Source organism: Tachyglossus aculeatus, chromosome X1, assembly GCF_015852505.1.
Source record: "Tachyglossus aculeatus isolate mTacAcu1 chromosome X1, mTacAcu1.pri, whole genome shotgun sequence".
Classification (NCBI taxonomy): domain Eukaryota; kingdom Metazoa; phylum Chordata; class Mammalia; order Monotremata; family Tachyglossidae; genus Tachyglossus; species Tachyglossus aculeatus.
The window spans coordinates 18340524-18368451 of NC_052101.1; the positions used below are offsets into that span (position 1 = coordinate 18340524).

Here is a 27928-nt window from a genome sequence, read left to right on the forward strand (position 1 = left end):
AGCGCTTGGGAAGTACAAGTCGGCAACATATAGAGACGGTCCCTACCCAACAACGGGCTCACAGTCTAGAAGGGGGAGGCAGACAACAAAACAAAACATGTGGACAGGTGTCAAAATCGTCAAAACAAATATAATTAAAGCTATATGCCCATCATTAACAAAATAAATAGTAATTATGTACAAGTAAAATAGAGTAATAAATCTGTACAAATATATATACAGGTGCTGTGAGGAGGGGAAGGAGGTGGCGAGGGGATGGGGAGGAGGAGAGGAAAAAGGGGGCTCAGTCTGGGAAGGCCTCCTGGAGGAGGTGAGCTCTCAGTAGGGCTTTGAAGGGAGGAAGAGAGCTTGGTGAATGTGTGGAGGGACCTACAGGTCTTGTTGCAGCTGTGGTGGAAGTTTGGGTGGCCGTGATGGAACAGCAGATTTAAACTGAGAAGCAGTATGGCCTATTCATTCATTCATTCATTCACTCGTATTTATTGAGCGCTTACTGTGTGCAGAGCACTGTACTAGGCTCTTGGGAAGTACAAGTTGGCAACATATAGAGATGGTCCCTACCCAACAGCGGGCTCACAGTATAGAAGGGGGAGAGCCTAGTGGATAGAGAATGGGCCTGGGAACCAGAAGAACTTGGGTTCTAATCCCAGCTCCATCACTTACCTGCTGGCCTTGACAAGTCACTTCTCTGTGCCTCAGTTCCCTCATTTGTAAAATGGGAAGAGTGTGAGCCCTATGCAGGACAGGGACTATGTCCAACTTTGTTAGGCTTGGACACAGTGCTTAGTACTGTGTCTGGCACACAGTAAGCACTTAGCAAATGACATTTAAAAAAAACTGGAGAATTGTGGGCAACCCGGGCAGCTAAGGTTCTGGCCGAAAGTGGGGAGTGAGTTGAAAAGGTACCTGAGTGCGTTTGATATAGGAATAGGTCCTGCTTGGCACTGATCCTCCATGCATCCTTGTGAACAGATGATCTGAAACAGAAGGTAAAGCTGAGCTCAGAGACAAGAGAAAGTGTTTAGGAGCTGCACTCTACCTCAGCAGAATGGAAACTCACTCTGGGTCAAGAGGGAAGTCTTGGCATTGTGGGAGCAGACAGGAGCTAGGAGATGAAACCTGGAGGCCAAAATGGCCAGATTTCTGGTCACTTTGGGCAAGGTAGAGAGGAGAAACTAAGAAGTAGTGTGGCTTAACAGAAAGAGCCCCAAAATGGGAGTTGGGAGATCTGTGTTCTAAACCTGGCTCTGCCACTTGTCTCCTTTGTGATCTTGGGCAAATCGCTTCGCTTTGCCATCACTACCACCACAGCCTTGATTTGGGGGTGTCATCCCGGATCAAAGCCAGGCCCCAGCGACCCCTACCCTAGGCCTTCCCAGGGGCCAAGGTGGAGTTCCTACCACCATGTCTGACCAGCCTGTAAAGGGAAATCTTCTTACATCGGTACATGCCGCCTGAGCACATACAGCTGCTCAGTTGAGAAGCAGCATGGCCTAGTGGATAGAGCACAGGCTTAGGTTCAGAAGAACCTGGGTTCTCATCCCACCTCTGCCACTTAATAATAATAATTATGGTACTTGATAAGCGCTCATTATGTGCCAAGCACTGTTCTAAGAATCAGGGTAGATGCAAGTTAATCAGGTTGGACATGGTCTATGTTCCACACGGGGCTCACAATCTTAATCCTTGCTTTACAGATGAAGTTACTGAGGCCCAGAGAGGTGAAGTGACTTGCTCAAGGTCACACAGCAGATATGTGGTGGAGCCAGGATTAGAACCCAGGTCCTTCTGATTCCCAGGCCTGTGCTCTATCCACTAAGCCATGCTGCTTCACTCATCTGCTGAGTGACCTTGGACAATTCATTTCACTTCACTTCCCCAGGCCTCAGTTACCCTATATGTAAAATGGGGATTAAGACTGTGAGCCCTATGTGGGACAGGGACTGTCTCCGTCCTGATTAATTTGCATCTACTCCAGCGCTTAGTACAGTGGCTGGCACATAGTAAGCATTTAACAACTACCAATTTTTTTTTAGCATTTATTAAGCACTTACTATGTGCAAAGCACTGTTCTAAGAGCTGGGGAGGTTACAAGGTGATCAGGTTGTCCCACGGAGGGGCTCACAGTTTTAATTCCCATTTTACAGATGAGGTAACTGAGGCACAGAGAAGTTAAGTGACTTGCCCAAAGTCACACAGCTGACAAGTGGCAGAGCCGGGATTTGAATCCACGACCTCTGACTCCAAAGCCCGGACTCTTTCCACTGAGCCATGCTACCAATAAAAAAGAGTTGCCCAGCTTCTGCATGGCCTTGCCTACCCACAAGCTCAAACGGGGGCCTGAAACACGGGATACAATCTTGAGGAAGTTAAGACAGTCCCTGCCATCCCATGAAGTGTACTGCTGAGATTCTGCCTCGTCTCTGCATAGAAAGATTGGCCCTAAGTCTCTCAAATCAAACTCAGGTCAAATTTATAAACATATACAGAAAAGCAATCAACACTTCAGCGATACATCTATAAACCAAAACAAAATAAGTCAGAATACCTCCAATTACTTACTTTCCCCTGTTGAACACGGAGAAGCTAACATTCTGGGACCCTGAGAGGGGGGAAAAACAGCGCTTGAGGAAAGAGCCTCAGCAGAGATAATATGCTCCACACAAGTCCCCCCAAACCCAACCCTCTTTTGATTATTCAATTCCCCATGCAAGGGCAACATATGATCAGCACGCCCAGAGCAAAACTCTGTCACTAACTCCCAAAATAATAATTTGGCATTTATTATTATTATGTGCTAGGCACTGTACTATGCCTTGGGGAGATATAAGATAATCAGGTCCCCATCCCAGTTGGCAACAAAAATCTAAAGGGGAGGGAGAACGAGTAGTCAATCCCCATTTCACAGATGAGGAAACTGAGGACCAGAGAAGTTAAGTGACTTGCCCATGGTCACATAGCAGATAAGTGGCAGAGCCAGGATTGAACCCAGGTCCTTCGGCCTCCCAGGCCTGTGGTCTCTCCACTAAGCCAAGCTGCTTCTCAGCAGTTTCCTTTCAAGGATGGGTCCTCGAACACAAGAAGCCACAGACACAGTTCACCAAGGCATAGGGTTTTAGGGTTAAAGATCTAACCCTTGAGGGAACACCAACCCTAAACTGAGCCTAAAATAACCCCAATGCCTTAACCCTAACACTGAAAACCTCCTTGTTGATGCTCAGTGTCATTACTGGCCTGCCAGGTCAAATTTTAAGCTGGATTTCTAGCAGTGTAGCCTTATCGTTAGTCAGTTTTTGAGGGCGGGCATGTGTCAATCTGTGGTAGGTTACTTGAAGGGGCTTATAACAACTCAAAGAAGCTCCCCAAACCCCATCTTCTATGCAAGTCCTACTGACAGTGAGAACTGCATCTGATCTGATTATATTTTAGATACCCCAGCCCTTAGCACAGTGCTGACACATAGTAAGCACTTAACAAATACCATAATCATTATTATCTGACTCTAGGGATTCAAAACATGTTCTCTCTCTTACTTGGACTGTGAGCCCCAGGTGGCACCTGATTATCTTGTATAATAATAATGGAATTTATTAAGTGCTTACTCTGTGCAAAGCACTCTTCTAAACGCTGGGGAGGTTACAAGGTGATCAGGTTGTCTCACGGGGGGCTCACAGTCTAAGAGAGAACATGTTTTGAATCCCTAGAGTCAGATAATAATAATAGACTGTGAGCCCACTTTCTAGACTGTGAGCCCACTTTCTAGACTGTGAGCCCACTGTTGGGTAGCGACTGTCTCTATATGTTGCCAACTTGTACTTCCCAAGTGCTTAGTACAGTGCTCTGCACACAGTAAGCGCTCAATAAATACGATTGATTGATTGATTGATTAAATCCCCATTTTATAGATGAAGTAACTGAGGCACAGAGAAGTTAAGTGACTCGTCCAAAGTCACACAGCTGACAAGTGGCAGAGCCGGGATTTGAACCCATGACCTCTGACTCCAAAGCCCATGCTCTTCCCACTGACAGTGCTTGGCACTTTACACATAACAAAATCATCATCATCATCATCATCATCATCATCATTTTCCTTGTGGACAGGGATTGCATCTACCAACTTTCATGTAGTGTACTTTCCCAAGTGCCAAGTGCAGTGCTCTGCACACAGTAAGCGCTTAATAAATACCAATAATGAATTAATTTATTGATTGTGATTTGGTACTATAAACAGCCTACTCTCCCTGCAATGAAAGAATCCCGGAAAACATAGCAAACTGGGCTGAGCAGAAAGGGGGTAGATCCCTTCAGACGCTTCTCTTCAGAAAAAAGGGAGAAGACCCCAACACCAAAAGCACAGCTGACGTTTCCCAATTTACCAATATAGTTGCCTTCCACACGGCACTGCAGAATCCCGACTCCATGAGCCTCCTGCACTGGATAACTGCAAGCAAGCAAAAAATTCAGGGAAGGAAAACAGGACGTTGAACCAAAGCAGCAATAGCACAGAAGATTAGCACTTGGTAATAATAATACCTTATCACAATGTTTTGCACACAGTAGGGGTTTAATAAAAACTAAAGTTATTGGGAAAGAATCTAAGAAGTCCAAATGATCCAGCTGTCTTTCCTAAATATTTAAACTCAAAAGCGTAAACATTTAGGTAAGCTCGTTTTGGGTAGGAAATGTGTCAGTCTACATGTTGCCAACTTGTAATTTCCAAGCGCTTAGTACAGTGCTCTGCACACAGTACGCACTCAATAAATACGATTGAATGAATGAATGAATGAATTGTTGCATTGTGCTGTCCCAGGCTCTTAGTACAGTGCTGGGCATACAGTAAGCACTCTACGATTGATTGAATGAATGAATGAATGAACGAAGGAAGGAATGAATGTGTTTACTGAGAAGTAGCGTGGCCTAGCCTAGTGGATACAGCACAGGCCTAGAAGTCAGCAGGACCTGGGTTCTAATCCTGACACCTCCACTTGTCTGTTTTGTGATCTTGAGCAAGTCACTTAACTTCTCCGTGTCTCAGTTACCTCATCTGTAAAATGGAGATTAAGGCTGTGAGCTCCATGGACAGTGTCAAATCTAACTGGCTTGTATCTACTCCAGCGGTTAGTACAGTATACATATTACATAGTAAGTGCTTAATAAATACCATAAAAAAGAGGGCCAATGATCAGGCAGGTACTGCCTCTAGAATGGGAAGTCCTGAAGACTTCATGAGGGCTGGGAATTGGCATCATCACGGAGTTGGAGCTGATTTAGACCTTCAACAAGACATTTGCATACATGTACATGAGAGGTTTGGTGGGCTGTAAGTAGATGAGAGGGAATGAACACAACAAGCTGTGTATATGATCATTTTCACAGGCAATGAAGAATGTCCTGGAATCTAATCAGGTTAAATTTCTCAAGTACATCACAGTCTTCAGTTACATTTTGCCCCCTGGGAGATAGACTAATTGCACAGGTTGATTATGGAGGACTATGAATCAGAATATTAAAACTTACATTCATTTCCTGTTTCCAGGGTGCTTTCACATCAATTATTTCACCTGGCGGTGAGGTAAGGATTATTTTCCATTTTACAGAGGAGAAAACTGTGGCAGAGACTGATTAAGGAACTTACCTGAGGTCTCTCAGATTGCCTGCGGGTGTGTTCTTACCGTCTTACCCGATCTCAAACAGGAATTCTCAGGACCAGCCAAGTAAGTGTCCCATCCCAAAAAGCGGAGACCAGCCCAGCTAGCCGTACAACATTCCATCAAGTGAAGAAACTCACCGGAGGCCTGTCTGTCGGTCGATCAGAGAGCAGAGGGTGACCCTCGTGTCCAGTTGGGTCTGCAGTGTCAGAGGGCTGAGGAGAAGGAATGAAGAAAGCTCAGCTGCTTAAACCCTCCTGGCAACCATTCCCACTATTTTTCTGAGGTAACAGACTGAGCAAATTCCCTTCAGGTAATGGAGCCTGGTGATTTCCCCCATTGGAGCATGGGACATGATCAGGAGAAGTTGTACTTGGGTCATTCTAGGATAAAGTTATGCCCAGTTCCCTCACTTGGGAATTCGTAAATAAGACAAAGCTCTTCAGCCTACAACAAGAGCATGAAATGTTATACTCTTCTCCAATCCACCCTCCACTTCTCCACTCCTCCGCCCCTACTGTCCTAAGAGTTCATTCATTCATTCATTCATTCAATCCTATTTATTGAGCGCTTACTGTGTGCAGAGCACTGTACTAAGCGCTTGGGAAGTACAAGTTGGCAACATTTAGAGATGGTCCCTACCCAACAGTGGGCTCACAGTCTAGAAGAGTTCTCTTCTCCATACTGAATAATCCCAACTATCTTGATTTTTCCTCATGCTCCAATTTTCCAACACGTCATCATTTCCTTGCCACCTCCTTCAGGACCCTTTCCTAGTCCTCAGTCTCACTCTTCAGCACTCATGACTTAGCCCCTCCCCGAGGCTTCAATCAATCAGTCAATCACATTTATTGAATGAGTGCTTACTGTGTGCAGAGAACTGAATCAAACACTTGGGAGAGTACAGTATAACAAGAGTTGGTAGACACGTCCAGAAAATGGTTTCCCAGCATCCCTCCCTTAAGCAGGACATCAGATCAAGTTAACTCATTATGGACAGGGAATGTGTCTATCAGCTCTTTTTTTAAAAAAATGTCATTTGTTAAGCACCTATAGCGAGCCAGGCACTGTACTAAGTGCTGATTTAGATACAACCTAATGAGGTTGGACACAGGCCCTGTCCCACATGGGGCTCACAGTTTTAATCCCCATTTTACAGATGAGGTAACTGAGGCACAGAGAAGTTAAGTGACTTTCCCAAGATCACATGACAGACAAGTGGCAGAGTTGGGATTTGAACCCATATCTTCCGACTCATTCATTCATTCATTCACTCAATCGTATTTATTGAATGCTTACTGTGTGCAGAGCACTATACTATATGCTGGGAAAGTACAGTTCGGGAACAAATAGAGACAATCCTGTGCTCTTTCTAATCCCAGCTCTGCCACATGTCTTCTGTGTGACCTTGGGCAAGACACTTAATTTCTCTGGGCCTCAGTTACCTCATCTGTAAAATGGGGATTGAGAGGGTGAGCCCCAAGTGGAACAGGGACTGCTTGTTGTATCTACTCCAGTGCTTAGAGCAGTGCATGGCACATAGTAAGCACTTAACATGTACCATTATTATTATTATTATTATTATTGCTCAACTGGTACTATTATTAGTAGTATTATTATTATGGTTTTACATTCTGAGGCATGGCCCAAGCCAACTGCAGGCAGTCAATAAGTGCATGATATCTATAACTATAATTCTATTTATTCTGACGGTTTTGACACCTGTCTACATGTTTTGTTTTGTTGTCTGTCTCCCCCTTCTAGACTGTGAGCCCGTTGTTGGGTAGGGACTGCCTCTATATGTTGCCGACTTGTACTTCCCAAGCACTTAGTACAGTGCTCTGCACACAGTAAGCGCTCAATCAATACGATTGAATGAATGAATCCCTACCCAGCGACGGGATCACAGACTCCCAGTCCTGTGTTCTTTCAACCAGGCCACACTGATGCTCTACCCTCAGTAAGCACTCAATGAATACCATTAATTGATTGATTGATTCCCTGCTGCCAGACCTGGCAGTGCCTAAATAACACTAGACCACCTCTTAGTTCAAAAAGTCCTGGGGCTGAGTTTCTACAACCTCCTTCTGTAACTGTACAAACGTTTATTTCCACTGACAGTCAATAGTCTGAGTGAAGGAAGTCATTTGGTGACTTAATTTTCCAGAAACCTCCTCCTCCTTTTTAAAGGTATCAGTAGATGGGCTCCAGGGTGAAGGCACTTTACTAGACATTTCAGGAACACACAGAAGAAGTATAAGGCATAGGCCCTGCTCTCTACAAGCTTACACCCTAATGGGGAAAGCACACAGATGTGAATTGATAAATCAGTGACAGTTAAAAGAGGGAGAATAGATATGAAAAATGAACACGTCAATAAATGAATCAATAATATGTAAGCGTGTAAAGGTGTCTCGAAGAAGGTAGACTGGAATGGTGGTATTTCAATTAGTCGATAGTATTTATTGAGCACTGACTATGTGCAGAGCCCTGTACTAAGTGTTTGGGGCCAACAGTTGATAGACATGACCCCTGCCCACAGTCATTCATTCATTCATTCAGTCATATTTATTGAGCACTTACTGTGTGCAGAGCACTGTACTAAGCGCTTGGGAAGACCAAGTTGGCAACATAGAGAGACGGTCCCTACCCAACGGCGGGCTCACAGTCTAGAAGGGGGAGACAGACAACAAAACAAAGCATATTAACAAAATAAAATAAATAAAATAAATATGTAACACAGTCACTTAGCAGGATGGCTTAATGGATAGAGCATAGGCCTGAGAGTCAGAAGGTCATGGGTTCTAATCCCAGCTCCGCCACTTGTCTACTCTGTGACCTTGGGCAAGTCACTTCACTTCTCTGGTCCTCAGTTCCTCATCTGCAAAATGGGGATCAAGAACGTGAGCCTTACATGGGACGGGGACAGTGTCCAACCTGATTAACTTGTATCTTTCCCAGCACTTAGAACAGTGCTTGGCACATAATAAGCACTTAACAAGTACTGTAATTATTATTAAGGAGCTTACATCTAGAGGGGAAGATGGACATTAAAGTAGGTTAAGGATAGAGGATGTGGTAAAGTCAGAAAATGCCTCCTGGGGGAGGTGGCTTTTTGTAAGGTGGCTTTGATTGGAAGGAGGGATGGTTTGGCTGAGAGGGGGGAGAGTCATTCCAGGTGAGACAGACATGAACACTGAGTCTGAGGAGAGGGAGTAACGAGTAAGAGAGATTTAGGAGGTTTGTTTGGGAGAAGGAATACAAACGGGAATGTAATGAGAGAAGAAGGCAATGAATCCATCTATCTGTGGTATTTCCTGAGTACTTGGCTTGTGCAGGGCACTGCACTAAATGCTTGGGAGAGTACCAAGTCGATGAAAACAATCCCTGCCCACAAGGAGCTTACAGTCTAGAACAGAAAGGTAAGATGACAGCGGCCGATTAATCATCACCATGAAGCAGCGTGGCCTATGGAAGGATCATGGGACTGTGTCCAACCTGATTAGCTTGTATCTACCCCCAGCTCTTAGTACAGTGCCTGGTGCATAGTAAATGCTTCACAAATGCCATTTTAAAAAATAACTCACTGATCACAAGACTGTGTTTGGGAAAACTCACTTAGTCTGAGCCTCACTCCTATTTTGCCCAGATTCCAATCTCCCACCTTCTCTTCCCAAACCCACCCAGGGGTCAGACTAATGTTATTTCTACCCTTGCCCATGAAAGAAAGACGTTTGTACAATTAACCTCTATTTTCCCCTCCCTCTTAAAGCGTTTCTCTCAGCCGAAGAAACCAGAGGCAGGAGAGGAGGAGGATTAGAGAAGAAAAACAGATGCAATTACAGTACAATTCACACTGAGCCCAGAGTGACTAGTTGCTAGTAAATAAATGGACCAACTTAATGAAGCCATTGCAATTACATTAACAAAGTTTGCTGAAGCCCAACTCACAAGGGACCATAAAATAGAAAGAGGAAAATAGCACTTCAGTGCTGCCAACTGCTTGCAATTTATTGCTGCCAGGGAAGCCCCTATTAGAGGGTGGCACAATTACACCACGCTGAAAGGGGAGAAACATGCAGAAGCCAACATCTCTAACTTCATTTGTCCAAAACAGAAATCCTCATCTTCCCACCCCAATCCTGTCCTCCACACGACTTTCCCATCACTGTTGGTAAGACCAACATCTTCCCTGCCTCACAAGCCCACAACCTAGGCATCACCCTCCACTCATCTCTTTCACTCAACCCACACGTTCGTTCTGTCATCAAATCCTGTTGGTTCTACCTTCACACAGAATCCACCCATTCATTTGTTCATTCATTCAGTCGTATTTATTGAGTGCTAACTGTGTGCAAAGCACCGTACTAAGCGCTTGGAGGAGTACAATGTAACAATGAATAGATACATTCCCTGCCCAGAATGAGCTCACATTCCTCTCCATCCAGACTGCTACCACTTGTTTTGATGTCTGTCTCCCCGCTTCTAGACTGTGAGCCCGTTGTTGGGTAGGGATTGTCTCTATTTGTTGCTGAATTGTATTTTCCAAGAGCTTAGTACAGTGCTCTGCACACAGTAAGCGCTCAATAAATACGACTGAATGAATGAATGAGTCATTATCACACTGATCATTTCCTTATCATTGATTCCCACTTTGACTACTGATCAGTCCCCTTCTAGACTGTGAGCCTGCTGTTGGGTAGGGACCATCTCTATATGTTGCCAACTTGTACTTCCCAAGCGCTTAGTACAGTGCTCTGCACACAGTAAGCATTCAATAAATACGATTGAATGAATGAATGAATCAGCCTCTTTGCTGACCTTACTGCCTGTCTCTCCTGCCCCTCTTCTCTCAGTTGCATAGATTCATTCATTCAATCGTATTTATTGAGCACTTACTGTGTGCAGAACACTGTACTAAGCATTTGGAAAGTACAGTTTGGCAAAAATAGATAATCCCTACCCAACAACAGGCTCACAGTCTAGAAGAGGGGAGATAGACAACAAAACAAAACAAATAGGCCTCAATAGCATCAATATCATTATCTACATTCAGTCAAGATCTCCTCACTCCTCAAAAACCTCCAGTGGCTGCCCACCCACCTCTGGATCCTGAGCCCACTGTTGGGTAGGGACCGTCTCTCTATGTTGCCAACTTGTACTTCCCAAGCGCTTAGTACAGTGCTCTACACACAGTAAGCGCTCAATAAATACTATTGAATGAATGAATGAATGGATCCAACAGAAATTCCTTACCAACAGCTTTTAAGGACTCTATCAGCTCTCTCCTTCCTACCTTATCTCTCTGATTTCTCACTGTAACCCAGCCTCATGAAGCACCGTGTAGTGAACAGAGAGCCCGAGCCCGGGAGTCAGAAGGTTATGGGTTCTAATCCAGGCATTGCCACATGTCTGCTGTGTGACCCTGGGCAAGTCACTTCACTTCTCTGGGCCTCAGTTACCTCATCTGTAAAATGGGGGTTGAGACTGTGAACCCCACATGGGACAGGGACCGTGTCCAACCTGATTTGCTTGTATAATAATAATTTTGGTATTTGTTAAGCACTTACTATGTGCAAAGCACCGTTCTAAGCACTGGGGAGGATACAAGGTAATCAGGTTGTCCCATGTGGGGCTCACAATCTTAATCCCCATTTTACAGATGAGGTGACTGAGGCACAGAGAAGTGAAGTGATTTGCCCAAAGTCACACAGCTGACAATTGGCAGAGTCGGGATTTGAAGCCATGACCTCTGACTCCCAAGCCCGGGCTCTTTCCACTGAGCCATGCTGCTTCTCTATCTCCCTCTCTTCCTTCAAAGCCCTCCTAAAATCACACCTTCTCCAAGAGGCCTTCCCTCACTGGTCCTCATTTATTCTATTTACCCTCCCTTCTAAGATGCCTATGCATTTGGATCTGTACCGCTTAAGAACTTGATTCTCACATACCCCCACTAGCTCCAAAGCACTGAAGTATGTTTCTAATACTCCCCTTTTCCTCCAGCATTAATTGATGTGTACATCTGTTTCCCTGTCTAGCCTGTGTGTTCCTTGTGGGCAGGGATCATATCTACCAAAGCTACCATATTGTTCTCACCCAACTACAGGGCTCAACGCAATAAGTGCTCAATAAATATTGTCGATTGACTGACTGATGGAACTCACACACACTTTACTCACCGTACCCCATACGCTTACCTGTCAATATATTCGACACCAAAATCCAAGGTCTCCAACTTTCCAGTGATAATCCAGCCATGTATCTGTATTACACTTCCTGGTTAAGGGAAGGGAGAAAAATACATCTTTTGCTAGAAATCAAAATACAGGTGTTGGCGATTTGGGTCTGCCGTTGGCGCTGTTTATGCTGGCTGTGATGCTGGGACTCTGTACTGGATGATACTGGAGTCATACCGAGGGACTACAAGCCCTTCTATCCTCCCCTGCAGAGGCTCTGAGGCCAGGTTCCCCCACAGCAGGGAGCCCTGCCAAACAGAGTTCAGGGAGAAATATCCCAGTTTGGGGGGTTTTTTAATGGTAATTAAGCGATTACTATATGCCAGGCACTCGAGTATTTACAAGATAATCATGTTGGACCAAGTCCATGTCCCACATGGGACTCACAGTCTTAATCCCCATGTTACAGATGAGGTAACCAAAACACAGAGAAATTGAGTGACGTGCCCAAAGTCACACAGCACACAAGCGGAGGAGGCAGGATTAGAGTGTAAATTCTTCCTAATCCCAGGCCCGTGCACTATCCACTAGACCAAACTGCTTCCAGATTGAGACGGATGCATTCCAGCCTGCCTTTTGAGCCCGGCCCAGGCTCCATAGCTCAGAAAGACACATCAATATGGCAGCCCAGATTGGTATTTCTTAAGTGCTTACTATGGGCCAGGCCCCCTACTAAGTGCTGGGGATGATAAAAGATAATCAGGTTGGAAACAGTCCCTGTCCCACAGTGGGCTCACCATCTTAATCCCCGTTTTACGGATAAAGTAAATGAGGCATGGGGAAATTTAGTGACTTGCTCTCAGTCCCTGTCATTTCCACACTCCTGACTGGGCTAAACACAAAAAAGGGTCTCTTGATCCTCTCTGTCAAGGACCTTGTAGACACCGAGAGACCCTCAGGAGAATTCTTCAGCTCCAAACTCCTTTTCCCATGTAGGCCTCACCCTCTCTCAAGATGGCTACTCCCAGGAATTCCCACAGAGTAGAGCAGATGGACTTGCAGAGGAAATGATAGAAGATTCCCCAAGAAAGGGAATCACTTCTCCACTTTCCATCCACTCACAGGCAGGACACTGGATATTTATAACAATAATAATAACAATAATGGCATTCGTTAAGCCCTTACTATGTGCAAAGCATTATTCTAAGTGCTGGGGAGGATACAAGGTGATCAGATTGTCCCACGTGGGGCTCACAGTCTTCATCCCCATTTTACAGATGAGGTAACTGAGGCACAGAGAAGTTAAGTGAATTGTCCAAAGTTACACAGCTTACAATTGGCAGAGCCGGGATTTGAACCCATGACTTCTGATTCCCAAGCCCGTGCTCTTTCCATTAAGCCACGCTGCTTCTCTAAAGCAGTCCTGGAAGAAGGATTACTTTTTCCAATACTCAAATAAAGACTTCCCAAGAGACTTGGTTTCTGCCTTTTCTTTTTCTTGGTTTAGTATCTTTGTGGGCTGTGTAGTGATGGAGCAGATAAATAACAGATTGAGATTAAAAGAAAAAGCAAAACTTGCAGCTTTATCAACCCCACTCCTCCATCGCCATGAAGCCCCTGAGGAGAGGCCGTCTGCTCTCAGAAGTGATTTGTCTTCTGTGTGACCTTGGGGAAGTCACTTCATTTCTCTATGCCTCAGTTCTCTCATCTGCAAAATGGGGAGTTAATATCTGTTCTCCCTCCTATTTAAACTGTGAACCCCATGTGGGACCTGATTAGCTTGTCTCTGTCCCAGCGCTTAGTACAGTGCCTGGCACATAGTACGCTCTTAACAAATACCACAATTATTATTATTATTGTTATGATTATTATCATCAGCAGGCAGGCACGCAGTATGCCAAACGAAAGAGGTGCTGGGAATAAGGAGGGCCCACTGAACCATGTGTAGGTCAAGGCAACTAAATTAGTTTCTCTGCAAATGGAAAATCTCTTACCTGGAACTCCAGATGGTGGGTTAATTTGGTGAACCATAGGGGTTTGAGTCTTGGAAAACTGTAGGAAAACAATTATTCAAATGGAGTCTGGTAAAAATAATAATATTTTTATTATTAATAATAATTATGTTGCTTATTAAGCTCCCGCTATGTGCCAAGTACTGTGTTAAGATTGGGGGTAGATAAAAGGTAATCAGAACAGCCACAGTTCTTGCCCCACATTGGACTCTCAATCTGAGGAGAACAGATATTTTATCCATATTTTACAGATGAGGTAACTGAGGCACGGAGAAGTTAAGTGACTTGCCCAAGATCACACAACAGGCAAGTGGCAGAGTTGGGTTAAGAACCCAGGTCTCTTGTCTCCCAGATCTGTGCTTTTTCCATACTGCTTTCCTTACAATTTCTTCCTTCCCCCAGCATCCCACACAGTTCTCTGCACCAGGATGGCATGTAAGAGAAGCGGTGTGGCCTAGTGGAAAGATCATAAGCCTGGGAGTTAGAGGACCTGAGTTCTAATTCCGGCTCTGCCACATGTCTGCTGTGTGACCTTGGGGAAGTTACTTCTCTGGGTCTCAGTTACCTCATCTGGGGTAAAATGAGGATTGAGACTCTGAGCCCCACTTGGGGCATGGACTATGTCCAACCTGATTAGCGTATATCTACCCTAGTGCTTAGTACAGTGTAAGCATTGTAAATCCTGTCTCTCCTCACTTCAATCTATACTTCACGCTGCTGCCTGGATCATCTTTGTGCAGAAACGCTCTGGGCATGTTATTCATTCATTCAATCGCATTTATTGAGCGCTTACTGTGTGCAGAGCACTGTACTAAGCACTTGGGAAGTGCGAGTTGGCAACATATAGAGACGGTCCCTACCCAACAGCGGGCTCACAGTCTAGAAGGGGGAGACAGACTACAAAACAAAACATATTAAGAAAATAAAATAAATAGAATATGTACAAGTAAAATAAATAAATAAATAGAGCAATTAATCTGTACAAACATATATACCTATATACAGGTGCTGTGGGGAGGGGAAGGAGGTAAGGCGGGGGATGGGGAGGGGGAGGAGGGGGACAGGAAGGAGGGGGCTCAGTCTGGGTAGGCCTCCCCTCCTCAAAAATCTCCAGTGACTACCAATCAACCTATGTATCAGGCAAAAACTCCTCACCCTGGGCTTCAAGGCTGTCCATCACCTCGCCCCCTCCTACCTCATCTCCCTTCTCTCCTTCTCCAGTCCAGCCCGCACCCTTCACTCCTCTGCTGCTAATCTCCTCACTGGGCCTCGTTCTTGCCTGTCCCGCCATCGACCCCCAGCCCACGTCCTCCCCCTGGCCTGGAATACCCTCCCTCCGCACATCCGCCAAGTTAGCTCTCTTCCTCCCTTCAAGACCCTACTGAGAGCTCACCTCCTCCAGGAGGCCTTCCAAGACTGAGCCCCCCTTTTCCTCTCCCCCCCATCCCCCCTGCCCTACCTCCTTCCCCTCCCCACAGCACCTGTATATATGTTTGTACCGATTTATTACTCTATTTATTTTACTTGTACATATTTACTATTCTGTTTATTTTATTTTGTTAATATGTTTGGTTTTGTTGTCTGTCTCCCCCTTCTAGACTGTGAGCCCGCTGTTGGGTAGGGACTGTCTCTATATGTTTCCAACTTGTATTTCCCAAGCGCTTAGTAAGTGCTCTGCACAAAGTAAGCACTCAATAAATACGATTGAATGTATGAATGAATGAAATACCATTAATCCATAAATAATTTGGGGGACTAACAGAACAATCATCTCTCTATCAGTTATCTCTGATAACTTCATTTAGGGAGAGTTATGCTGATGCATGCATCTGGGAGTCAGGAGGCCTGGGTTTGACTCTCAGATCTACCACAAACCTGCTGTGCGAGCTCGGGCTAATCACCTAACCTCTCTGTGCTTCAGTTTCCTTATCTATAAAATGGGCACAGTAATGCATACCACTCCCCAAGTTATAACGATGTCTAGAAATAAGAAATGGGGAAAATGTTTTGGAAAAATAAAAGCCCTTTAGCAAGTCGATGTATTATTCTGTTTCACAATGGTAGAATAATTGCTCATAGGTTTCTGGGTAAAGTTTCACATCAGGTATCTTTCCCCGCTGTAGTTTCAGCACCAAATGCGAGGGTGAGGGAAGAGGGCAGCTTAAATCAATCAAGAGTATTTATTGAGTATTTACTATTTACTGCATGCAGAACACTGTGCTAAGTGCTAAGGAGAGTACAGTACTATAGAGTGTATAGACACAATCTCTATCCACAAAGAGCAAGATGCTCTAAAGAAAAGCAGCATGGCCTAGAAGATAGAATGCAGGCCTGGGCATCAGAAGGACCTGGGTTCTAATCCTGGCCCTGCCACTTGAACTGACTTGCCCAAGTTCACGCAGAAGACACTTCTCTGGGCCTCAGTTCCCTCATCTGTAAAATGGGGAAAAGACTGTGAGCCTCACGTAGGACACGGCTTGTGACCAACCTGATTAGCTGGGATCTACTCCAGCGCTTAGTACAGTACCTGGCATATAGTAAGTGCTTAACAAATACCCCCATAAAAGAGCTTACATGCCAGGAATTTCTGAGACTTATAGTCTCCGAGGGAAAGAATGCAGCTTGGGAACTACCCAACTCTTCATGTGTACATTCTATGTTCCTAACTAGGTCTGGGGGTTTTTGAAGTCATCCCAGATAGATTCTTCATGATGGGGTCTCCTTCACCAGGCTGTAAATGGGTCCTTCACTTCTATAAAGAGCCAAAGCCCCCAATCCTCGCCACCCACCATCTCTCTCTCTCACTGAGTAGTGGGGAAACTTCCATTCTCAGCACCTTCCCTGCCAGAAAGGGCTTTAATGAATAAAGTGGGATCCCTGGCAGATTGCTTAAGGCACAAAAGAGTCACTGGAGGGCAAATCCTTAACCCCTTCCTTTGAGTCTGAGGCACATTTTCCAGGCCTTCTTCCATTTTTCAAAGCAAAGGAGTCTACTTTTCTAAAGAGTAAATGCATAAAAAGTCACTGGCTTGATAGCCTGAGCAACCTTGCTCTCTGGAAATCCTGGTAAAGTTTCAAGACAATAAGAAACTCATCTTTAGCATGCTCACATATGCACATTCTGTGTCTCCTAGGGGGCAACCATTTTGGATAAGGATGAAACTGTGCTGGGAACACCAGTAACCTTGGGCCTGGTGCTACTGCCTGGGAAATGGATTACAAGGCTGTTTACCTTGGCTGGTCTCCACGGCCTCCACAGCAGTCTGCCTTCCGGGAGGAATTTCACCAGAATAACTAACTGTGTGTTGTTAATCAATACCCCTAATCAGGCATCCAAGACACAAGAATGGAAAAGATGGTGGCTTGGCAAACTTTAAGCATCGTTCCAAAACATATTCCGGGAGAGAGGGAGGAGTTAGAAAGGAATATTTTTTTTTTTTTTCTTACAGCTGGCAGGGAAGCTGAAATAAAGAGGATCCGATCTCATTGCTTTGGAGCAGTCTGTGAGCTCATGCCAGGCTAAGAAAGAGCACCATTCCGTCTTTGCTGCCCCACAATTTCATCTCAGTAGATCCCATGCCTGAACAGTCAGACTTTTAATGTGGGTGGGAGTGTTGGGGAGACTGGATGTCTCCCTCTCTTGACTGTAAGCTTGTCGTGGGCAGGGAATGTGTCTACCAACGCTATTGTATTGTACTCTGCCAAGCAGCATGAGAAGCAGCGTGGCCTAGTGGATAGAGTACGGACCCGGGAATCAGAAGAACCTGAGTTTTAATCCCAACTCTGCCATGTGTTTGCCGAGTGACCATGCACAAATCACTTAAGTTCTCTGTGCCTCAGTTAACTCATCCATAAAATGGAGATTAAGACTGTGAGACTCTTTCCATTCCTCAGTGTATTGGATTCCCTTGTTTTCAATCAATCAATGAATCAACATTGCGTTCTCAGAAGAACATGGAAGCGGCCTCAGTCTGGGAACCCTCCGGAAAAAATCTTCACCCTTTATTCATTTAATCATATTTTTGAGTGCTTACTGTGTGCAGAGCACTGTACTAAGTGCTTACCCTTTATCGTACTGCTTTCTCTAAGAAACAGCTCTCAGCAGGATATGAGGAACTACGGATCATTTTTTCTATAAAAAACGTTCAGGCCATGTTTCCCCATGCCTCAAGAAACTCCAGTGGTTGCCCATCTCCTGCTACATCAAACAGAAACTCCTCACCCTTGGCTTTAAAACACTCAATCATTTTGCCCCCTCCTACCTCATCTCCCTAGTCTCCTACTACAACCGAGCCCACACACTTTGCTCCTCTAATAGTAACTTTCTCACTGTACCTCGATCTCGTCTAACCCACCGCCGACCTCTCGCCCGTATCCTGACTCTGGCCTGGAACACCCTCCCTCCTCAAATCCGACAGACAATTCCCCTCCTTACCATAAAAGCCTTATTGACACCAAGAGGCCGTCTATAACTAAGCCCTCTTTTCCTTTTCTCCCACTCCCTTCTGCGTCACCCTGACTTGCTCCCTTTATTCATCCCCCTGTTCCCAGCCCCACAGCACTTATGGACGTATCTGTAATTTATTTATTTGGATTAATGTCTGTCTCCCCTTCTAGATGGTAAGCTCGTTGTGGGCAGGGAATGTGTCTGTTATATTGTTACATGTACTCTCCGAAATGCTTACTAGAGTGTTTTGCACACAGTAATTGCTCAATAAATATGACTGACTGACTGATTAGGTGAGTGAGGAAAGCCACTAAGAGGGGACTGGGTTGGGGATTTGAGGGACATGGTAGGGCAAAAATGGATGGCCAAAATCAAGTCACTTCTAGATTTTGAGCCCACTGTTGGGTAGGGACCGTATCTATATGTTGCCATCTTGTACTTCCCAAGCGCTTAGTACAGTGCTCTGAACACAGTAAGCGCTCAATAAATATGATTGATTGATTGATTGATTAAGGAATATTGAAGATGGGGAGGAAGGGTGGAGAAGCAGCTGAGTAACCCCCACCCTTAATGACTTCAGAGAAGCAGCTTGGCCTAGTGGATAGAGAATGGGCCTAGGAGTCAGAAGGATCTGGGTTCTAATCCTGGCCCTGCCACTTGTCTGCTGTGTGACCTTGGGCAAGTCACTTCACTTCTCTGTGCTTCACTTGCCTCATCTGTAAAATGGGGATTAAGACTGTGAGCCCCATGTGGGGCAGGGATCGTGTCCCACCCAGTGTGCTTGTAATAATAATAATAATAATGGCATTTAGTAAGCGCTTACTATGTGCAAAGCACTGTTCTACAGGCTGGGGAGGTTACAAGGTGATCAGGTTGTCCTATGGGGTGCTCACAGTCTTCATCCCCATTTTACAGATGAGGTAACTGAGGCACAGAGAAGTTAAGTGACTTGCCCAAAGTCACACAGCTGACAATTGGCAGAGTCGGGGATTCGAACCCATGACCTCTGACTCCCGAGCCCGTGCTCTTTCCACTGAGCCACGCTGCAGGGTCTGGCTCATAGCAAATGCTTAACAAAAAACATTCTTCTTCTTATTATTATTGTTATTATTACTTCTGGGCAGGGCCAGTATGGGATCAATCCACCAATTAGTGTTATTTGTCGAACACGTACAGTTTACAGAGCACTGTACTAAGCACTTGAGGACATACAATAGAATTGATAGCACGAACAGAGTCAAGGTCACTGATAAGTCTATGATAGGAGCCTCACTTTGGTTATTAATAATAATAATACCTCACCTCCCTTCTCTCCTTCTCCAGCCCAGCCCGCACCCTCCGCTCCTCTGCCACTAATCTCCTCACCGTGCCTCATTCTCGCCCGTCCCGCCATCGACCGCTGGCCCACGTCCTATCTCTGGCCTGGAATGCCTTCCCTCCTCACATCTGCCAAACTAGCTCTCTTCCCCCCTTCAAAGCCTTACTGAGAGCTCACCTCCTCCAGGAGGCCTTCCCAAACAGAGCCCCCCTTTTCCTCTGCTCCTCCTCCCCTCCCATCGCCTCTACTCCCTCCCTCTTCTCTACCCCCTTCCTGCCCCACAGCACTTGTGTATATCTGTACATATTTATTATTCTATTAAGTTTATTAATGATGTGTATAGATCTATAATTCTATTTATCCATTTTGATGCTATTGATGCCTGTCTACTTATTTTGTTTTGTTGTCTGTCTCCTCCTTCTAGACTGTGAGCCCGTTGTTAAGTAGGGATTGTCTTTACCTGTCGCCAAATTGTACTTTGCAAATGCTTAGTACAGTGCTCTGCATACAGTAAGCGCTCAATAAATATGAATGAATGAATAATAACAATGAATGAATGAATAATAGGAGAAGCAGCATGGCTCAACGGAAAGAGCACGGGCTTTGGAGTCACAGGTCATGGGTTCAAATCCCAGCTCTGCCACTTGTCAGCTGTGTGACTTGGGTCAAGTCACTTAACTTCTCTGGGCCTCAGTTCCCTCATCTGTAAAATGGGGATTAAGACTGTGAGCCCCCTTGGGACAACCTGATCACCTTGTAAACTCCCCAGTGCTTAGAACAGTGCTTTGTACATAGTAAGCGCTTAATAAATGCCATTAAAAAATCCAACAATAATAATAATAATAATTGTGATATTTGTCAAGCACTTACTCTGTGCCAGGAACTGAACTAAGAGCTGGCATGGATACAGGCAAAACCGTTTGGACAAAGTCCCTGTCCCGCATGGGGCTCACAGTCTTAATCCCCATTTTACAGATGAGGTTACTGAGGCAAAGAGAAGTTAACACTTGGGGTTCCAGAGTCTAAGACAGAAGACCCACTTCTCTTCCCATACTGAAAGACACAGGGAAAAGAACAAACTGGATTGCCTCAATCCCTCCTCTAACTTTTTCCAAATTTTCATTGTGGCCTAGCTGAGAGACCGTGGCCCTAAGAGTCAGAGGACTGGGGTTCTAATCCCAGCTCTACCACTTTTCATTCAATCGTATTTATTGAGCGCTTACTGTGTGCAGAGCACTGTACTAAGCGCTTGGGAAGTACAAGTTGGCAACATATAGAGATGGTCCCTACCCAACAGCAGGCTCACAGTCTAGAAGTCTACTGCTTGCCTACTGAGCCCACAGTTGGGTAGGGACTGTCTCTATATGTTGCCAACTTGTACTTCCCAAGTGCTTAGTACAATGCTCTGCACACAGTAAGTGCTCAATAAATACGATTGATTGATTGACTTTGGGCATGTCACTTCAGTTCTCTGTGCCTCAGTTCATCTGGAAAATGGGGATTCAATACCTGTTCTCTCTCCTTCTTAGACTGTGAGCTCCATGTGGGACTTGGCTTGTATCTATCCCAGCATTTAGAACAGAGCATACCACATAGTAAGCACTTAAAAAATCCATAATAAGATAATAAAAATAATAATAATCTGTGCTTGCAGAGTTTTGGAGTAATATGGCATTTGAAAGACATAGAGTCAAATCTTTCGAGTCACTCAGATCTGGGCACCAAGTCCACATATAATGGTACATTACTGTCAGACACAGGACCTTGCACCCGACCAAGCCAGAGACGGGCAAAGTAAAAAATTAATGAGCTGCCAATTTCAGCCTCCCTCATGCTGATCATCTGCTGAACTGAGTTCAGCAGCGGGCAAGATTAGGGGAAGGCAAAGTGACAGATTAGAGTGATAAAGCCCCAACCACCAACTGATAGGTAAACCTTCTGTGGGTTGTTTAAACTTCTCACTGCCTGCAGAAGGCTTTTTGGAGTCAACTGGAGAGGTGAAATTCATTTTTAATACTCATGGCTCCCTGAACCCCGGTCCCAAAACAGCGACATGTTGTGTTTTATTTAGCTTCGAATGTCTCTCATTAACTGCATCCCCTGGTGATTTTTCATCATCTCTCTAAGCTAGTTGAATCACTGAAAGGCTTGTTTACTTTAATGTGCAATTTCATGAAGTGTTGAGTTTTCCCTCTCTTTCTTTCTCTCTTTCTTCTCTCTCTGTCTCTCTGTCTCTCTCTTTCTATCTCTCATTTTGTAAGGTAGGAAGAGGCATTCCACAGCAAATTGGGTTGCAGTGCCAAAGCCACTGAGATGGGCAAAGAGGGAATGTAGGTATTTTCCTTGAATACATTTTAATTGGTCTCCTGTCATCCATCAAGAATAGAGCTGGCCATATGGGTCATTGAGGAGAAATTATATTCAGAATCACTTCTTTCCCCCAAGGCTGAAGGGGTGTACCAACAGAGATCCTCAGAAAATGGAATTTGAGGCGGGTCAAAAATAGATCTCTTGGTCTGGCGAATGGAAAGGGATGGCAGGGAACATGTCCGCCAACTCTATTGTATTGTACTCCTCCAGCTCTTAGTACAGTACCCTGCACAGAGTAAGCACTTCATAAATATCACTGACATTGACAGGACAAGAATGTGATCAAGTTAAGAAAATTCGGTTCAAGCTTAAAAAGTTGAATTAAAAACTGCCCCCTCTTTCTGGATCTTTGGGTTCTTTTTTAATGACATTTGTTCAGTATTTGTTATGTGCCAGGTACTGAACTAAGAGCTAAAGAAGATTCAAGTTACTCAAGTTGGACACAGTTCCTGTCCCACATAGGGCTCACCGTTTTAATCCCCATTTTACAGATGAGGAAACGGAGGCATAGGGAAATGAAGTGATTTGCCCAAGGCCACACAGCAGACAAGGGGCAGAGTCAAGATTAGAACCCAGGTCCTTCCGACACCCAGGGCTGTACTCTATCCTCTAGGTAATGGATGCTTCTCCAGGAGAATCTGGTTTCTGGAAGAATCCCAAGGGTGCACACGTACTTCGGTTTCTTAGCCAAGAGACAGGAGCAGCAGGAGAAGGAAGGGGAACTGAATCAGAGGAAAAGTGAAAGGCATTGCTAAGTGTGGATACCATCTAGGCAGACACTGCTGTGGCCATACAGACCTCCTGTTATGGAAAACTTTGGAAAACTATAGATTTTATATTTCACAGAAAGCTGGGATTAGGTTTTTGTTTGTTTGTTTCTATTTATTACTCAGGATGGAACTACTCTGTCAATCCCAATCTCGTTAGTTTGGAAATAAGCGAAATTAAATCAGAAAAGTGTCTACTCTAGTTTTTTTGTTTCTTTTTTTTTTAAAAAAAAAGTATTCATTGAGCACATACTGATGCACTGGGGTAACTAATAATAATGATGGCATTTTTTAAGCACTTACTATGTGCAAAGCACTGTTCTGAGCGCTGGGGAGATACAAGGTGATCAGGTTGTCCCACGTGGGGCTCACAGTCTTAATCCCCATTTTACAGATGAGGGAACTGAGGCCCAGAGAAGTTAAGTGACTTACCCAAAGTCACACAGCTGACAAGCCGCAGAGCCGGGATTTGAACCCACGACCTCTGACTCCTAAGTTCGTGCCCTTTCCACTGAGCCACACTACTTCTTTAACACCCCCATTTTCATTTCAGTAGAAGAGCAAGAATTAGACAAAAGGGCAAGGGGAAATTAGCGAATTGGAGTTGTTCTCCAAAGGAAGAAAAGGAAGTCAGACTGGAAACAGTAGAATTTTATTTTATTTTATTAATACGTTTTGTTTTGTTGTCTGTCTCCCCCTTCTAGACTGTGAGCCTGCTGTTGGGTAGGGACCGTCTCTAGATGTTCCCAACTTGGAATTCCCAAGCGCTTAGTCCAGTGCTCGGCACACAGTAAGCACTCAATAAATACGATTGAATGAATCCTAGACTGAGCCCCCTCCTTCCTCTCCCCCTCCTCCCCCACCCCTCGACCTTACCTCCTTCCCCTCCCCACAGCACCTGTATATATGTATATATGTTTGTACGGATTTATTACTCTATTCATTTATTTTACTTGTACATACTTATTCTATTTATTTTATTTGGTTATGTTTTGTTTTGTTGTCTGTCTACCCCTTCTAGACTGTGAGCCCGCTGTTGGGTAGGGACCGTCCCTAGATGTTGCCGACTTGTACTTCCCCAGTGCTTAGTATAGTGCTCTGCAGACAGTAACCACTCAATAAATATGATTGAATGAATGAATTAAAATATACTTGAGAGAGCTACTCTGCTCCCACCCCACCTGACAGCAGCTCAGAGTCCTCAGAGAGCCCAGCATTATTGGGAAGCTTTCCCTCACAAACTACCCCAGCCTCAGAGCCGGGTCCAGGCCCACAAATCCACAGTTTGGGGGCCATTATGTGGAAGAAAAGCACTCTCCTGTTTTGTTTTGAGTTTTTTGGTTTGCGATTTTTACTATTCTATTTATCTTGTACATATTTACTATTCTATTTATTTTGTTAATGATGTGCATTTAGCTTTAAGCCTATTTGTTCTGACTACTTGACACCTGTCCACATGTTTCATTTTGTTGCCTGTGTCCCCCTTCTAGACTGTGAGCCCGTTGTTGGATAGGGACCATCTCTATATGTTGCCGACTTGTACTTCCCAAGCACTTAGTACAGTGCTCTGCACATAGTAAGCGCTCAATAAATACGACTGAATGGATGAATGAATGATTTTGGTTTTTTCATGGTATTTGTTAAGCACTTACTAAGTGCCAGGCATTGTTCTAAGTACAGGGGTAGCTGCAAGGTAATCAGGTTATTCATTCATTCACTCAATCGTATTTATTGAGTGCTTACTGTGTGCAGAGCACTGTACTAAGCGCTTGGGAAGTACAAGTTGGCAACATATAGAAACGGTTCCTACCCAACAGTGGGCTCACAGTCTAGAAGGGGGAGACAGAGAACAAAACAAAACATATTAACAAAATAAAATAAATAGAATATGTACAAGTAAAATAAATAGAGTGATAAATATGTACAAACATATATACATATATACAGGGGCTGTGTGGAAGGGAAGGAGGTAAGGCAGGGGGGATGGAGAGGGGGAGGATGTTAGGCACAGTCCACGTCCCACATGAGGCTCACAGTCTTCATCCCCATTTTACTGATGAGGTAACTGAGGAATGGAGAAGTGACTTGTCCAAGATCCCACAGAAGACAAATAGCGGAGCCCGGAATAGAACCTAGGTGCTTCTGACCCATGTTTTACCCACTAAGCTACGCTGCTTCTAGGAGCCTAGTGATAAAGGCCCCTCTAGAGACCATCTGGTCTCCACGAGTTGAATGACTAAGCCATCCAGGGTGTGGGAACACAGTGTTGATTTGGAACCAGTTTAGAAAGTACTTTTGTTCTGCAGACATAGCCAGAGAAAGATTAAACAGGTCCTATTCCTCATCTAGACTGTAAACTCACTGTGGGCAGGGAACGTGTCTACCACTTCTGTTATATTGTACTCTCCCAAGCACTTAGTACAGTACTCTGCACACAGTAAGCATTCAATAGATATGATCGATTGGTTGATTAATTGATTGATTCTGGCTTCCCGTTACCTTGAAAGTAGAGTTGTCCTTGGGTCCTTCACTCCAGTTGCTTAGCACTTGCCCACGAGAAGTCACTTCTAGATGATACAAGCCCTCTGGGGCTTCTTGAGGCAGGGACCTTAAAATCAAACAATGGAAAGCCCCCATTGGGAATCAAACATGAAAGGCCTGGAATTCCTCACCTTGTGGTGTTCAATAAATACTTTCTGTTGGCTGTGAACCCATTCTAGGATCAAAAGAGAGATAAAGGTTTGGCTCTACACCAGCAAAGTAGCAGGATAATTTAGCACCCTACCCCTTGGGAATTTTTGCCTGAATAATCTTGGCAATAAATTGAAGGCCAAATGCATTTCTGGGCCTGAGTTATCCCGATAATTCCCTACTCTAGACCCAGCTAGTGTTAGAAAGAAGGTCAACGCAATGAAAGGCTAGAATCACTATGTTCAAAAGAGGTCAACATTTCCCTTAATTTAAAATAATTTTTTACCTTTTATTCAAATTTCATTTAGAAGTACCTTTACCAGAAAAAAATATTAAGTCCAGTTCTGTATGCCCTAGTGGAAAGGGATTCAGAGGACCTGAGTTCTAATCCCGACTCTGCCACTTACCTCCCATGTGAAACCTTGGACAAGTCATTTAACTTCTCTGTGCTTCAGTTCCCTCATCTGCAAAATGGGGAATTCGATACCTGTTCTCCCTCCTACTTATTCTGTGAGTCCTGCGTGGGACCTGATTCTCTTGTATCTATTCCAGTGCTTAGTACAATACTTGTTGCATAGTAAGTGCTTAACAAATATTATTTTTATGTTTCTATTAGTAGTAGTAGCATTCACAGTTATGGACTGAACCTACAAGAGTAATCTGATTATGAAAATATATTTTTTTACTTTTGGCTACAAGCAAATTAATCAATTGTATTTATTTAGTGCTTACTGTGTGTAGGGTAGAGAAGCAGCATGGCTCCGTGGAAAGAGCCTGGGCTTTGGAGTCAGAGGTCATGGGTTCAAATCCTGGCTCCGCCAATTGTCAGCTGTGTGACTTTGGGCAAGTCACTTCACTGGGCCTCAGTTCCCTCATCTGTAAAATGGGGATGAAGAATGTGAGCCTCCCGTGGGACAACCTGATCACGTTGTAATCTCCCCAGCACTTAGAACAGTGCTTTGCACATTGTAAGCACTTAATAAATGCCACTATTATTATTATTATCATTAATCCCCATTTTACAGATGAGGAAACTGAGGCCCTGAGAAGGAAGGTGGCACTCTCCTGTTTTGTTTTGAGTATTTTGGTTTTTGATTTTTACTATTCATCTTGTACGTATTTACTATTCTATTTATTTTGTTAATGATGTGCATTTAGCTTTAAGTCTATTTGTTCTGACTACTGGATAACTGTCCACATGTTTTGTTTAGTTGCCTGTCTCCCCCTTCTAGACTGTGAGCCCGTTGTTGGGTAGGGACCGTCTCTATATGTTGCCGACTTGTACTTCCCAAGCACTTAGTACAGTGCTCTGCACACAGTAAGCGCTCAATAAATACGACTGAATGGATGAATGAATGATACTGTTTTTTTCATGGTATTTGTTAAGCACTTACTAAGTGCCAGGCATTGTTCTAAGTGCAGGGGTAGCTGCAAGGTAATCAGGTTAGGCACAGTCCACATCCCACATGAGGCTCACAGTCTTCATCCCCATTTTGCTGATGAGGTAACTGAGGAACAGAGAAGTGACTTGTCCAAGATCCCACAGAAGACAAGTAGCAGAGCACTGTACGAAGCTCTTGGGAGAGTAAAATATAAGAGTTGGTAGACACATTCCCTGCACACAGTGAGCTTACAGACGTTAATACAAATAAATAAATTATGGATATGTACATAAATGCCCTGGGACTGAGGGAATGAAAAGGGACAAATCCAAGTGTAAGGGTAAGGGTAAGGGAAAGCCTCTTGGAGGAGATGTGCCTTCAATAACGATTGGAAGGAGTTTCTGTTTGATGTGAAGGTGGATGGGCTGGAAGTTTTTGAGGAGTGGGGAAACACGGACTGGACATTTTTGTAGAAAAATGATCCAGGCAACATAGTGAAGTATGGACTGGAGAGGGGAGAGACAGGAGGCAGTGTGAATCAAGGCAGGATAGGGTAATCAATCAATCGTATTTATTGAGCACTTACTGTGTGCAGAGCACTGTACTAAGCACTTGGGAAGTACAAGTTGGCAACATATAGAGACGGTCCCTACCCAACAGTGGGCTCACAGTCTAGAAAGTGTTTGGATTAACATAGTAGCAGCTTGGGTGGAGAGGAAAGGATAGATTTTAGTGATGCTGTGAAGGTTGAACCAACAGGATTTGGTAACAGTTTGAATTATATGTTCCCAAGCACTCTGTACACCGTAAGAGCTCAATAAATACACTGGTTGGCTGATTGATTGACAAGTCTTCACTATTAGCCACAAACTATGGAGAGGATCAAAGCCCTTTTCCTTTCCAGCAAATGTCACATTTGCTCTGAGTCCCTCAAAGCATAATGCTAAAACTCAACCCGGAGAACAAAATCATCTCTGTCTGGGTTAAATGTTGGCCTAGGAGACTCTCTGCTTCCTGAATTCAATCAAACAGGTTTACTGCTGTCAAAAACTAAATGTTGTCATGTCACAATGCCTTCCTCGTCCAAAGCCAAGAAAATGTTTCCAGATCCTCCAGA

At 44.4% G+C, this 27928-nt stretch overlaps 1 protein-coding gene across 1 annotated transcript in view; it reads right to left on the reverse strand.

The window, feature by feature from the left end:
- Positions 1-27928, reverse strand: part of PKHD1 (PKHD1 ciliary IPT domain containing fibrocystin/polyductin) — a 388392-nt gene that overhangs the window by 356521 nt on the left and 3943 nt on the right. Inside the window, exons 4-10 of the mRNA XM_038772975.1 lie at positions 25238-25346; positions 13819-13876; positions 11846-11924; positions 5789-5863; positions 4377-4441; positions 2563-2602; positions 907-977 (exon numbers count right to left, since the gene is read on the reverse strand). Of these exons, the coding sequence (XP_038628903.1) occupies positions 907-977; positions 2563-2602; positions 4377-4441; positions 5789-5863; positions 11846-11924; positions 13819-13876; positions 25238-25346 (497 nt within the window). The remainder of the gene's footprint in view (positions 1-906; positions 978-2562; positions 2603-4376; positions 4442-5788; positions 5864-11845; positions 11925-13818; positions 13877-25237; positions 25347-27928) is intronic.